The sequence below is a fragment of the Carassius carassius genome, chromosome 4 (genome assembly GCF_963082965.1).
Source record: "Carassius carassius chromosome 4, fCarCar2.1, whole genome shotgun sequence".
Taxonomy (NCBI): domain Eukaryota; kingdom Metazoa; phylum Chordata; class Actinopteri; order Cypriniformes; family Cyprinidae; genus Carassius; species Carassius carassius.
The window spans coordinates 40938213-40950693 of record NC_081758.1 but is presented as its reverse complement, the minus strand read 5'-3'; the positions used below and the strand labels follow the sequence as shown (position 1 = coordinate 40950693).

The window sequence follows — 12481 nt, the reverse complement described above, 5'->3', positions numbered from 1 at the left end:
ATTCTGAAATTAAGCATTCACAAAGAATGAAATGACGCACTCCTTAATTTCAATTTCCCTGTCTTAAATGTCGCCGAGTGTGTATAGTTACTAGATCACCTACATAAAAGCGTTAAGCGTGTGGAATAATTGATTCGTTGAAAGGTTTTCATAGTATAAAAGCTGGTGTTTTAACCCTCATTGTTCCAAAATGATGAATCGTAATCTTGCTTCCATTTCTTACCTGTGATTCCTCTTTCATATCTCTCTCTTTAATGTGTCTTTAACATCCCGTCTCCTGCTGTCACTCTGCATCAGTCACTGTGTGCTGTGAAGTTCATCTCTTTTCAGGTAGTAAGTAATGGCTCAAAGGGTACATGAACCAACTAAAAGCCCCTTCTCCCCCTCCATACTCAGTTTTCAAGACATAAATTATCACCAAGAACTATAAATCTGGAAAATCAAAGTAGAATAAATAGATGTAGTCCAACGACAAAAACAAACACTCAAAATGATTGACAGCGCATAATAGATCACAACAGATCAATGAATATAGAACATAAAGAAAGAATTTCGATTTTGGGTGAATTATAATTCAAAGCACATTTTTGAGACGGAAAGACTTTTTAAATTCTTTCCATGGACTATAAATCTATAATATAAACTCGGACAGCCGTACATTAATCTTGATTCGCCTTGTGTGAAAATGACTGAAGATGCTTTTTAAAAAGACAATAAACAAAGGCTCCTCGTCAAGCGGATGATGTGCCTCTGAACAAGTTAAACCAGAGGACTGGAAGAGAAGAGGCTTAAAGGTGGTTGGAGACTGTCTTTGTTGACTAATGATGTGACGTCCTGCTATCAAAGAGTTCACAGGAACCAGAAGCACTTCCTCCGGCTCTTCTTGACCGTCTGGAGGGCCTGTGGAGAGTCCTGCTGGTGCGGAGGAGGAAAGACTAGCTGAGGAGAGCTCTGCTCCGACTCCTGCTGCTCTGGGACCTTCCACGCCCGCGTCACCTGACCCTCCTGAAGCCGGAAGTCATGTTCCACACTGAAAGAGAAAGATGTTTACAGCTATAATTGTGGCAATGCCATCCAAAACAACTCCAAAAACCCAACAATGGTTTACGCTTTCATTTTAAAGCTTTGTTTTGAGTTTTGTTTTGTTTCGGTGAGAATTTAGGGAAATTTATTGAATGCACAGTTCATCTTTCTTAACTGTGGTAGTGAAATGGTTTATGTCTGTCATATGCAAATAAATAGTATTTGATTTTCTATGAATCATCTTGTTACTTCCTTTTATATTGAGAAATTTGGTTATTTATGAATGTTTTTCTTTCACAGTTGTGCAATGAATTATCAGTGTTTTAAAACAAGACCCTAGGAAAATCCCAGGTAACAGGGAATGTTCACAAGGTTTTCTCAAAGTTAAGAACAGACATTTGTCCAGTAACACAAGCTATCTAGTCTGTAAGACTCAAAACAGCAGCAAAAAAATATTATTTATACATCCTTCATGGAATTTATTTTCTTTTATTTTTTTTATGATTTAGTTGGACATCCATTGCACATTTTTCAAATCTTACTAATCGTTTCATAAAATTCAGAGAACATTCAAAAGCAACGTTCCCATAACGTTTGCAAAATTAAAAAAATTGAATGTTCCCTTAATGTTAATTACACATTCATTTTAAAAGGTAAAAAAAAACTAGATGTTTTGCATGTTCAAAGAACATCAGAAATAAGATTTTCATAACTTTATTGTTACATTGTTCAAAGTCTTTAATTATCACTCATGGAACTTTTTTGGAGGAAATGTTTTGGTTGGATGTATGTCCAACTGTGCATTTTGAATGTTTTAAAGAACGTTCCCATAATGTTTGCAGAATGATAAAAAGGCAGAGTCCCTTAGCATTTGTACAAACCATTTTAAAACAAAAAAATGACAACATCAGAAATAATATTTTCATAATTGAAAGGGAACATTAGCAAACATTCTTAAAACATATTTTTGTAAGCTGGGAAAGCACTCTTCAACCTATTGGATATTGATAGAGTACTTTTCATCCAGATGCATATATTCTCCCATTTCTGCACAAACCTTTGATATGCATAGAAACAAAATTACAAGTTTTATGCATGAGGCTCCAGGTCCAGAGAATCAAACCCTGTGTAGTTACAACCACTAGCGCTTCCAGCTTTTTCTCTTTCCAGATAAATCATTTCAGAAAAAAAAAAGACCTGCTGAGAAGGCGAGTAGTATTCTGTCCCTCCCAGCAGTCCTAATTACCTCACTTCTGGTCCTGAGAATGGATGGACTAGTGCCTGAACCCGATATTACTTCTACCCCTTTCCTTCACTAAAGTCTTTCATTCTCACCATCTTGTCCAAATACGACAATGCTCTTGTAAGTGTAGCATAAGATACAGAACCTCTATTCTAAGCTTTTTAAGAAGAGTGTTTTTTTTCAGCTGTGCAACAAATGATGTGTCTCTGTGTGGGTTGGAGTTGTACCATGGGGAGGACAGGGCTAATATGGGTGGGCTGAATTTAGCAAAGAAGTATTAACGAGATCTGTCCTAATTTAGAGCAGCGTAAGCATCAGTGGAAGATGCTCAGAGCTCCTCTGGGAAAAAGGCATCTCTATAACCAGAATTCATTGAAATAGAAGCCTGTAAAGACATTAGCAGTCTTGAAAGGCGTTAAATAACTTCCCTGCATATTTATGAGCCGATGGTGTCAAATGAGATGATTGATGTCTAAATTCCCCGGCACAGACGTTACAAGTGCATTTAGGATTATGTTACAGTCATATCACCCTGTCAAATCAGACATCATGTGTCAGAACTGGCTAGTACACATCAGATGCAGTAAAAATCGCAAATGTCAGAAAGTAACCCAAAGCTAAATGAAAACCATGGAGATGTTCAGAATGGCACAGTTGCACACATTGTTAAAAGGTCAATTGTTACCTTAAAGAGCTCTGTGTTCCCGATTAAATCCATTATAAATGTTGTTTGTATGAATCAATGTATTTAAGTGATTCAGTGATATGTAATATTTTGACTTGAATGAAAAGTTCATTTATATCCTTTTTCAAATATAAACCTTCAATCAATAAGCAGCATGCACACTGTTATACACAAATTATTTACTAAATGTAAAGTACAGTTTTTTAAAGATTTAATAAATTTCAAACTTTTATTTTATTTTAGTTTACATAAATAATATTATTAACAAAACAAAATATTATTAAATAACAATACAATAATAAATGTATGTAATGTTAAAAATAAATGTATTTTTTTTACTATTTAACATTTAAAATTGTTATTATTATTATTCATAAACATTTTTTAATAAATATATTTGTAAATTATATAAAATATTTTTTAAATGATAAATGAATTGCATTAAACATTTCATTTGAAGACGATGCATATATATATACATATATATATATATATGTACAGTACAGACCAAAAGTTTGGACACACCTTCTCATTCAAAGAGTTTTCTTTATTTTCATGACTATGGAAATTGTAGATTCACACTGAAGGCATCAAAACTATGAATTAACACATGTGGAATTATATATGGAATTATATACATAACAAAAAAGTGTGAAACAACTGAAAATATGTCATCTTCTAGGTTCTTCAAAGTAGCCACCTTTTGCTTTGATTACTGCTTTGCACACTCTTGGCATTCTCTTGATGAGCTTCAAGAGGTAGTCACCTGAAATGGTCTTCCAACAGTCTTGAAGGAGTTCCCCGAGAGATGCTTAGCACTTGTTGGCCCTTTTGCCTTCTGTCTGCGGTCCAGCTCACCCCTAAACCATCTCGATTGGGTTCAGGTCCGGTGACTGTGGAGGCCAGGTCATCTGGTGCAGCACCCCATCACTCTCCTTCTTGGTCAAATAGCCCTTGATGCCTTCAGTGTGACTCTACAATTTTCATAGTCATGAAAATAAAGAAAACTCTTTGAATGAGAAGGTGTGTCCAAACTTCTGGTCTGTACTGTACATATATATATATATATATATTTATATATATATTTAATTGTCACAAATATTTAAGAATTTTTATTCAATGAAAATATAAAAATAAAAACTATAACTAAACTTTTAATATAAATAAAAACTGTAATAGTATCTCAATTACATTACAATATCACTGTACCAACATACTGTGCAGTATGCCACCGATTGTATCCCATTCTGAACACGACCACTGAGGCGGAAATGGGAAGTTAGAAATAACGACAGGATGAGATTTCTGAGAGGATGAGCAGATAATGAAAGACTTTCCTGGAGCCAGATGAAGTGTGGATGTGATTCGTCTGTACCGGGCAAAGCTTCACAGAACTGGCTGATGTCTGGAAGATGGAAGATGGATCACATCGTGAGACTGGAAAGGGTGGAGTGAGACTGTCAGACTGTGAGACAGACTGGACATTGTAGTTACGGTTTAGGAAGACACCTCCAAACCAACCAAAAGAGTGATGCACAATGATTGCGAAGACACAGTAGATGCATAGTTTGTTTTATTTTGTCGTTTCTAGGTTTTCAGAAGAGATGTCAATAATGTCTCAAATTGTGCTCCACCAAGGTATCAAAAAGCTGCAAAGTCAGTGATGTCAATATGAGCACATTTCTGAAAAATCTGATTATTCTTAAACCAAATCAATAAACAAAAATTAGTTACAGAGTCTAAGTAAACATCAACAATTATATATATATATATATATATATATATATATATATATATATATATATACATATATATCATTTATTTAATAAATATCATTTGAGTAAATTATATAAAATGATATAAATAATATGTATTATATATAATATATATTATATATTATAATATATATTATATAAATAAATAAATATCATTTGAGCTGCTACCCACATTCACTTTACATTATACAATAAATCTCAACAATTGTCATATTCTTCTATAATCTTTGTCATTACATTCTTCCAAAACTAAATAAATAGAATGATCTGAGCTGCTATCCACATTCACTTTAAGTACTCTTTGTGGATGTCAACAAACCTCTCCTCTATTTTTATTTCTCCTCAGGAATTTCAGGAGAAACATCTCAGACATGTATTATTTGCCGAGCAGAGCATAAATGACTCATTTCATTTTAGTATGTGCAGGGCTTCGCAGGAGCATGATCCAGCTCTGTGTCTGTACGCTTGATAGCAGCTGGAGCTGAATTACTGATATCAGCACTGAGCATTTGTGCTGCTAAATCCCATGTAAACAAGTCACTGTACAGCATGGGCAGATACAATATGTGTCGAAAAGATACTGAAAGTGTATCATGCATTTTAAAACAGCCACTAAGTAGTATGCATAAGGATAAAGTGTGTGATTTTTGAATGACTTACATGTAAAAATGACTTTCATACGATAAGCTCATATGTGCTTATATCAGAATCTGGTAGATTATACATTATACAGCATTTTTTTTCCCTGTACAGCTTGAATGCGTGGTTATGTTTTGGAACAGCAAACTAATGTACAACTTTTACTATTTCTGCAGCATACATTCTACACTATATAGTTTGGAAAATTAGGATCATTAATGTTTTTGAACGAAATCTCTGCTGATCACTCATTTATTTGATTATTAATAGAGTAATATTGGGAAATAGTATTACAATTTAAATGTGAATCTATTGTAAAATGTAATTTATTCAGCCTCATTTTCAGCATCATTACTCCAGTCTTCAGTGTAACACGATCCTTCAGAAATCATTCTAATATGCTTAAAAATAAAGTTATGGAGAAATAATATATATATATATATATTTAAATTATTAATATAAAACTATAATATATCTCAAATACACTGAATTATACTTCTAGTTGTCAAAGAATCCTGAATATTTCTCATTGCTTTTACAAGATATTAACCCTTTGAAGTCGATTAACGCGGATACGCGTTTTGAGTCATTTTCTCCTGATAACCCCGAAAAGAACTTAAATTACACTTTCAGTTTTAATCGTACAGATAAGAGCAATACATCAATCGAATCTGTAAAGGGTCTTCTTTTTTTTGGATACAGACATAATAACAACAAAACTTTGTGCACTTATAAAATAAAGATAACAAACAAGGTGCGCTGTCTGCAACAAAAACTGGTTTCAACATTGATAAGAAGAAGAACAACAATTATTATTAATTAAAAACCAATAATAATTGATCAGCTGAAAACTCATCTTTGCGTCACAGGAATAAATGACCTTTTAAAATATATTCACATACAAAACAGTTATTTGTGACCCTGGACCACAAAACCAGTCATAAAAAAAGCTTTCCATTGATGTATGGTTTGTTAGGATCTAACAATATTTGGCCGAGATAAAACTATTAGAAAATCTGGAATCTGAGGGTAAAAAAACAAATCTAAATACTGTGAGCATCACCTTTGAATTTGTCCAAATGAAGTTCTTAGCAATGCACATTACTAATCAAAAACTAAGTTTTGAAATATTTACTGTAAAAAATTTATTCAATATCTTCATGGAACATGAATATATACTTAATATCCTAATAATGTTTGGCATAAAAGAAAAATCTATAATTTTGACCCATACAATGTTTGTTTGGCTATTGCCACAAATATACCCCAGTGACTTAAGACTTCATGGTCACATTTGTATATTTAATAAAATAAATGCAGGCTTTGTGAGCAGAAGAGACTTTCAAAAACATGGCAAAATCTTAATGATTCCACACTCCAGAAGTTAAACAATTTGTACATGACATTAAGAATAATAACTGCATGTATTTCTAATATGATATAAATGCAGGCACTTCACTTGAACATTTGGGTTTGCATTTGGTTTCTTGGCATGAACGCATTGTTTGCATGTTATAGCCACAGCATCTGATTTGCGCTAATCCGTAAACTGCGTAAGCGATTGCTCACATTTATCTGTAGATTTACAATTGTATTTACAACACAGCCTAAATTTGAGATTTACAAGATTTACAGTGTTTTCTGCTGATACCGTGACTCGCTCAGCCCTGTTTGATCAGCCTGTGCAATTTGACCGATTCCAATGAGGCTAAAGCAAAGCAAGCAACGCCTTGTTTAACCACTCCACCCTCAGAGGCTTTTGCTGGAGTCATGTCCATTTTGTATCGGTGGCCAGTTATCTGTCCTTCGGAGCTGATTTGTAAACTCTGCGATCATGCCTGAGAGCTGTTTATCGGGACAAACGTTGCCGCTTTGAAATTGAAATCTGCAAATCTGTTCACGTCACTCTTATCTGATGGAAAGGAGCATTCATTTGCACTTGAAAGGGCTTTTTGATTTCAAGGTTGCACACAGTGTGTGTGTATGTGAGGACAGAGGTGTGTATCCCCCAGCTGAGTAAAGGCTTGAAAATGCCAAGTGCACCCATGGCCCACACTAAATACAAGCCCTCAGAGGAGCAACCTTTCTTTTAGATGCACCTTTATTTATTCCTTTCTGCAACTTACAGTACAGTGCAGAACTACAAGGTTTACTACTGGCACAAACCCTCTTTTGTCATTATTTAACAACCAAAAGCATGTTTTAACCCATTTTGCACTTGACATGGCTGCAATAGTTGCTAAATGAGTTGGCAGTCTTAAGTGTAAACATTTGGAAATTGAGATGTATACACAATCTGAAAGCTGAATAAATAAGCTTACCATTGGTTTATGGTTTGTTATAATAGGACAATATTTTTCTGAGATACAGCTATTTGAACAATTTTTTGGCAATATTGGCTATTGCTAAAAATATATCCCAGCGACTTCATATGATATGAGGGTCATATGAGGGTCAAATATGATAAATTATATTCTAAAGTATTAAAATAGAAAACTCAGTTCTAGTTCACAATATTACAGTTTTACTCTATTTTTGATCAAATAAATGCAGCCTTGATGTGCATAAGAGATATGTATATACTGTATGAAAACTTTACATACATTTGTTTATTTCTATTTTATCTCTCCAGGATTGTCTAGCAATGCAAAAAATCTGATCTCAAAAGGAGTCTCTTTCCCCCTTTTTGACTGCTGCACACGGAAAGATTTCCACACATGACTGCGGAGCACAAACTCTCTTTACAATTCTATTTACCGGTGTGTGTGCAATCTGAGGTTTGCTGTGGGGTAAGCAAAACATCAGACATTCCAGTTGAAATGTCAGCACTCAAGAGTTTATATGGAAACAGTGTATGAAGGCGAGATCAGGGCTGTATCGACATCCCTGCTGTTTCATGTGGCAATTAGCAGTGGATTTATTTGAAACAGATAAACACAATAATACTCAGAAATAAATCTGATTAAAAGTATGACAACAGTTTCTGAAACTAAACAAAATACACTGAATAAGTATAGGTCCTGATTAATTCACAGATATTAAATGACAGTTTTGCTCAAAAATGTCTAGTTTACCCATCAGTAAAACTTTTAAGTGCCTCAAACAAAACTCTCAGCTTTGACAAACCCAGTTATTAGTTATTCCTCAAGAGCACATTTAAAATAACAACTCTGTAGCAGTTTTATTTTAGTGTCATTAAGATGTTATTATACTTTTTATTAATATTTTAAATAGTACGTTTTCCGTTAATACATTTTAATAAAAGAAATAAAGTTATTTACTTTTGTTGTGTTTTTGTCCATCCTTTTTATTTGCTTATGAATATATAATATAGAGGATATATACTGTATACAATTATAAAATAAAATTTACAAATGTAAACTTAAATAAAAAAATTAATTACATATAGAATTAATATAACTTCTTTTTTTATCATTATTATTTAACTGTTGTAACCCTGTTTTAAACATGACTTAAACAACCTAACCATGATTTCCTAAATTTAAAAAGTGCATTCCAGGTTTGTTTGCAAAATGCATCAGAAAATCAGTGGCAGTCGATGCCAGTATGATATCTCAGTCCATCACTATGCATTGATTTTGGATCTGGAAGCTTCTTCTTCTTACATGAAATTACCCCTCCATCAGCACTGTTTCACCTGTGGATCCATAGTCACATTCAATACTGTGGCCTCGATAAAAAGCATGTCAACAGTACACTTTCCCTGTCAAACCAACCACACACTGATTTAATACTCTTATGGGAATGTGGATCTGCAGGGTAGGGGGGGGGGGGATTGGTTCATAGTTCTGTGGTGCCTGGGGCAGAAGAGGGAAGGGGGAGCAAGTTCGGGAGCGAGTTCAGCTTCCTGACAGCCTGATGGATGAAGCCGTCCTTCAGTCTGCTGCTCCTGGCCTGGAGACTCGAGCAGCAGACTGGAGAAGCTGTGTGATGGGTGGGATCACCTGCGATGCAGAGGGCTTTGTGGGTGAGACGGGTTCCGTAAATGTCATGGAGGGAGGGGAGAGAGACACCAATGATCTTCTCAGCTGCTCTCACCATGCGCTGCAGAGTCTTTCGGCAGGACGCGTTGCAGGCGCCATACCACACAGTGATGTAGCTCATCAGGATGCTCTCGATGGTGCCTCTGTAGAAGGTGTACATGATGGGGTCCGGGGCTCTGGCTCTTCTCAGTTTGCGGAAGAAGTAGAGACGCTTTTGTGATTTCTTGGCCAGTGCTGCAATCTTGTCGGTCCAGGAGAGGTCCTCTGTGATGTGCAGACCCAGGAACTTGGTGCTGCTCACTCTCTCCACAGTCGCACCGTTGATGGTCAGAGAAGCATGCTGAGTGTGCACTCTCCTGAAGTCTACAACAATCTCCTTCATCTTCTCCATGTTCAGAGAGAGATCTGCAAACTTAATGAAGAGGTTGGAGTTGTGTGACGGTCTGCAGTCATGGGTCAGCAGAATGAAGAGGAGGGGCCTCAGCACACATCCTTGGGGGGCCCCAGTGTTCAGTTTGATGGTGCTGGATGTGTTGCTGCCGACCCGTACTGCCTGAGGTCTTCCAGTCAGAAAGTCCAACAGCCAGTTGCACAGCAAAGTGTTGAGCCCCAGCTGGACCAGTTTGTGAATGAGCTGTTGAGGGATGATAGTGTTGAATGCTGAACTGAAGTCTATGAACAGCATTCTGACATTAGTCCATTTTGACTATGTGTGAGTGCTGAGTGGACGGTAGCTGCGATGGCATCATCGGTCGACCGGTTGGACTGATATGCAAACTGGAAGGGGTCCAGGGAGGGGAGGAGGGAAGGCAGACTTGATGTGGTGCATGACTAGCCGTTCAAAGCACTTCATGATAATAGGAGTAAGTGCAACTGGACGGTGGTCATTGAAGCAGGATGGAGAGGGCTTCTTCGGGACTGGAATGATGTTGGTAGTCTTGAAGCATGTGGGGACAACAGCCTGACTAAGTGAGATGTTGAAAATGTCGGTGAAGACATCAGTTCTTGTTGTCAGGACCCAGAGTTTTGTGTGCATTGATCCTGCTGAAGGATCTCCTCATGCTGTCTGGGGTCAGCGTCATCACCTGGTCACCTGGAGGAAGTGGAGTCTTCTGTGCAGTTGTGCTGTTTTGCTGCTCAAAGCGAGTGAAGAAGGTGTTCGCCTCGTTCAGCAGAGAGATGTTGCTGTCACAGGTCCGCAATGGGGGCTTGTAGTCCGTAATGGTCTGTATCCCCTGCCACAGGCTCCAAGTGTCTCTGCTGTCACTGAATTGATGGGCTATCCTCGTGGAGTGCTGTCTCTTAGCCTCTCTGATGCCGCGGGACAGGTTGGCCCTGGCTGTCCTTAGGCCCACCTCATCTCCAGCTCTGAAGGCAGCCTTCCACATCTTCAGGAGTCTGTAGACCTCCCATGACATCTATGGCTTCTGGTTGGCCCGGACAGTGATGGTCTTTGTGACTGTTACATCATCAATTTATGCACACTACCTGAGCATTACAGCACGCCACTGTGCTTTTCTATCCCTGAAGACTTAGTCAGGAAATGAGACAATTGTTCCACAGACACTGCAGTAAAAATGAGCCCCTTATGTTTGTGGAGCAGGTTAATGTGTTCTGACTTGATAGACCTCCACACAGTCTGGGGTCTTACATATTTATGTAAATATGGCTTTTCCAATAAAATCACAAAGGATTGTCCCCGAGCTGAAAGTAATGAAGTCTCAACACTTGTGTTTATACCGGTCATCTTGTTACTGGGAGCTGATTGAATTATGAAGGTACTCGGCTAAAAGTGACCGTAGCATTTTACAGTCAGTGCACGTTTATGCATGTTTAAGCACTCTGAAATAAATCTAAATTTGTTGAATGAGAAGCTAAAAGAGTCAGACTGGTGCTGCGTATGATGGAAAAGGAGCAAAACAACACTGAAGGTCTCTTTTTTTGCACAAATCAGTAAAATTGTGAATAATAAAATTCTCGCCCTAAAGGCTATGAAATTACTTTTTTAAGCAAAGAAATCATCTCATAATGGCATTCAATTAGATGAGTGAATTTGCAACTATATTAATCATACATCATCCCAAAATACAATTATATTTTGAAAAAAATAAAATAAATAAAAAAATCATTTTTTATACATAGTTATATTTTGCATTATGAAATATGCTAATATGTCATGCAAAAACATCTTCAGGAATAGTTCACCCAAAAAAAAAATAATTTTAAGATGTATTCTCTTTGGTCATCCAAGATATAGATGAGTTTGTTTCTTCATCAGAACAGATTTGGAGAAGTTTAGCATTACATATCTCTTGCTCATCAATGATGAGTTTGAACAAATTTATACAAATTTATTGAACAAAATTATAAACGCAACACTTTTGTTTTTGCCCCCAAGATCTAAGACTTTTTCTATGTACACAAAAGGCAAATGGTGGTCACACCAGATTCTGACTGGTTTTCAGACCCCCCTGGACCCCCTAATACAGTAAAACTGCACATTTTAAAGTGGCCTTCTATTGTGGTCAGCCTAAGGTACACCTGTGTAATAATCATGCTGTCTAATCAGCATCTTGATATGCCACACCTGAGAGGTGGATGGATTATCTCGTTTTGTTTAGTCTATATATATATATATATATATATATATATATATATATATATATATATATGCATTCAGACTTGATGTCATTCAAAAAAACTATATATTTTAAACTCGTCACACACACCTGAAGGTTTGAGTACTACTTTAAATGAGTTATTCTTAATAATAATGTTTCATCAGTGATCACAAACAGGACGTGCACACAGGAGCATCTGTGCGAGCAGATGTTTGTCTATCACAACCCAATATCTTGCTTGTTCTGTTGGATTTTTTTCATTTGTAATATCTGAGTAGTGATAACTTTGTATGTGTACTCACGATTCATCAGCCTGAGGAAAATTTTCAGTGGTGCTTGGTTAGCTTGAATGTTTGGTTGCCACAAACCACCATAATGTAGTGTAATTAAACTTTCATGTGACGAGACTTCATATTCCACTTGATATCTGATTTACAAATAATTTTCCTGGAGAAAACACGTTTCATACTAGATATCAAATGACAACTACA

General features: G+C 36.4%; 1 protein-coding gene across 2 annotated transcripts in view; it reads right to left on the bottom strand.

Moving 5' to 3' along the window:
• Positions 1-546: 546 nt before the first annotated feature.
• The window catches only part of LOC132140049 (mucin-2-like), an 89312-nt gene continuing 77377 nt past the window's right edge, over positions 547-12481 (bottom strand). For both annotated transcript variants that reach the window (XM_059548828.1, XM_059548829.1), the window contains exon 3: positions 547-1030. In XM_059548828.1, coding sequence (XP_059404811.1) covers positions 850-1030 — 181 coding nt within the window. In that variant the 3' untranslated portion in view covers positions 547-849. The remainder of the gene's footprint in view (positions 1031-12481) is intronic.